At 33.7% G+C, this 2,373-nt stretch overlaps 1 protein-coding gene across 1 annotated transcript in view; it reads right to left on the bottom strand.

Annotated features, from left to right (window-relative positions):
• Positions 1-1,750: 1,750 nt before the first annotated feature.
• Positions 1,751-2,373, bottom strand: part of LOC107022336 — a 3,514-nt gene continuing 2,891 nt past the window's right edge. Inside the window, exon 3 of the mRNA XM_015222976.1 lies at positions 1,751-1,956. Within this exon, the coding sequence (XP_015078462.1) occupies positions 1,751-1,956 (206 nt within the window). The remainder of the gene's footprint in view (positions 1,957-2,373) is intronic.

The raw sequence follows: 2,373 nt of genomic DNA, 5'->3' as shown, positions 1-2,373 counted from the left end.
TATATATATATATATATATATACACACACACACACCATATCAGGATCTACAAGGCTGGCTATAGTCCGCTCGGCCATCTAGATCTAGTTTAATATACGATCATAATATATTAACATATTATAATTTATTAAACTCTTATCCTTAGCTTTGGTTGTATGGTAAGCTTTTACCTAAGCATGGGGCCTGTCTAGATTATAAGGCTATTGATAAATAGCAGTTCTAGCATGGGTTTTAAATTGCCCCTTCTTTAATAACTAATGGGACTTACGACACAACATGCTTGCTATTATCAAGAATTTATAACGTGACTGTACCTCCATCTCAGAACCAAGTCAAGGACTATGATAAGAATTTAAGAACTCATAATATATTAGTATATCTTGACTAGATCCAGATATATTATTAGAACCTTATACAGAAATCATGCATCTGGCATAGATATGAAAGGTATTTTAGCCGTACATAGTCACGGCGGCAGTAAAGAAAATAGAATAATAAAAAGTAGTTTTGAATTACCTAAGATATCACACCGAAGCTTGAATTATGATTTCTTCACAACAGAATATTTTACAAGAGAGAAGAGAGAAGAGAGAAAAATAAAATTTTTATGGAAGAGCTCGTGTCACTTATCTGAGGGAGAGTGTCTCCTTTTGTAGGCAAAGTATAAACTAAGTGGGTCTCTTATCTGGTCCCCTTACACAGTATTTTTACTGTTTTACTATTTTTTCTTTTGCTTTCATCCTTATCTGGTATTCTTGGTCCTTAACAGACTGTAGAAACTCCTGTACTTTATCAAGCTGATTTTCTGTCAAGCTTATCTCTTGATCATCAGATTGGGCGTCTGCAATATCATTGCTGGTGCCACTTTTCATTGAAGTATCTGATTTAACAAATTCTGAGAGGTTTTGTAGTAAATTCCTCTTAACATATTCAAGATATTCATTTATCATTTCATCTTTATCTCCTTCTTGAATAGAGATTCTTCTGGCAATATGCTTGATAGCATTTTCAGCTGACAGCTTCTTTTGGGGTATGAACTTGTATTCTATAATCTTTGGTTGTATTTGATCTACAAGCTCTTGGACATGAGGTTGACAAGTTTTTGGGTCTTGTCTTATGAGCTTATCCCAAAAGTTGTGGTAATAAGTCCAATAAAGACAAGGAATTTTTTCCTCCGGGATATACCCTATCTCTGGATCCATTTATGAATCCATGGTATAGAAAATTCGATAAAAAAGTACATTTGATCAATTTTTTCTATATTACAGATATGACCTGATAAATATAAATTGGTTAGAAAAGGGAAAACTTTTACCTAGTCTTTGTAAAGATTTAAATAATTGTTTGGTAAAATCTTTACGGAAGGTCCATGGTAATTCCACCAAATGATGAACCAATTTGGGATAGTTTGTTCAAACACTTTTGCACAAATTTTTATAAACCAAGTGTGCTTATGTTTATCATTGTTATAATAAAATATTTTATGGAAGGCTTGAATATAATCCCAATAGGTCAAGTTCATACTTATTTTGTTGACATAAACTTGTCTTTCTTGCATAGTGGATATTCCCCATTCTTCTACAGATATAATCTGTTTAATAATAAATTTAGAGAAGTTATAAACTTCTTTTTCCTGTTTTGAAGTAAAATTCTAGAATTCCGTACTTCCTGTATGAACCAGAATAGCCTCGTAATATGATCGAGTCTTATAAGATTCTCCGGGGAAATATAACCCCTCTATTAGATACCTTTAGAATATCTTCCAAGGTTCATTACTTCTCTGAATATCAGAGTTTTCCAAAAGAAATATGATTTCTTTGGCAGTTGCTTTTTCAGAGCATTTTTGCATATCGCCCTCTTTTGCTAAAGAAGCATAGGTATCACCTTGCTCTTTTGTTTGCAGATATGCTTGTAATTGCTGATATAATGGACTATTTGTTGGAATATTGTAACGACCTGTTTAGTCGTTTTTAACAGTAGAGTTTATTTCTGGTAATAACTGTCTGGGTCGACGGATCCCACGACGGACCGTCAGGGGAACGACGGACCGTCGAGGGTGTCTCGTTCCAAAACACTTAGATCCTGAAAATTTGAGTACTGAGATCGACTCTCTCAACTTTATGACGGACCTGCAGGACGGACCGTCACAGGCTGCGTAACCCTAACTGGGTCGGATTTCTGATAAAAGTTTTTAAGGGGCGTTTTGGACTATTCATGCTTATAATTATAACGTTAGTGGGTTAATGTTAATAATTCAATTACTTGGGGGTTAAAGGAGATAATCTTGAAATAAATAGTGGGTTATTTTTATCATCTTTTATACTTAATTATATGACAATTAGGGTAAAAGAAAAAGGGTTTGAATAAGAAAAA

Source organism: Solanum pennellii, chromosome 1, assembly GCF_001406875.1.
Source record: "Solanum pennellii chromosome 1, SPENNV200".
In the NCBI taxonomy this organism is placed as follows: Eukaryota; Viridiplantae; Streptophyta; class Magnoliopsida; order Solanales; family Solanaceae; genus Solanum; species Solanum pennellii.
The sequence above is the reverse complement of the archived record's forward strand: the minus strand, read 5'-3'. Positions and strand labels throughout refer to the sequence as shown.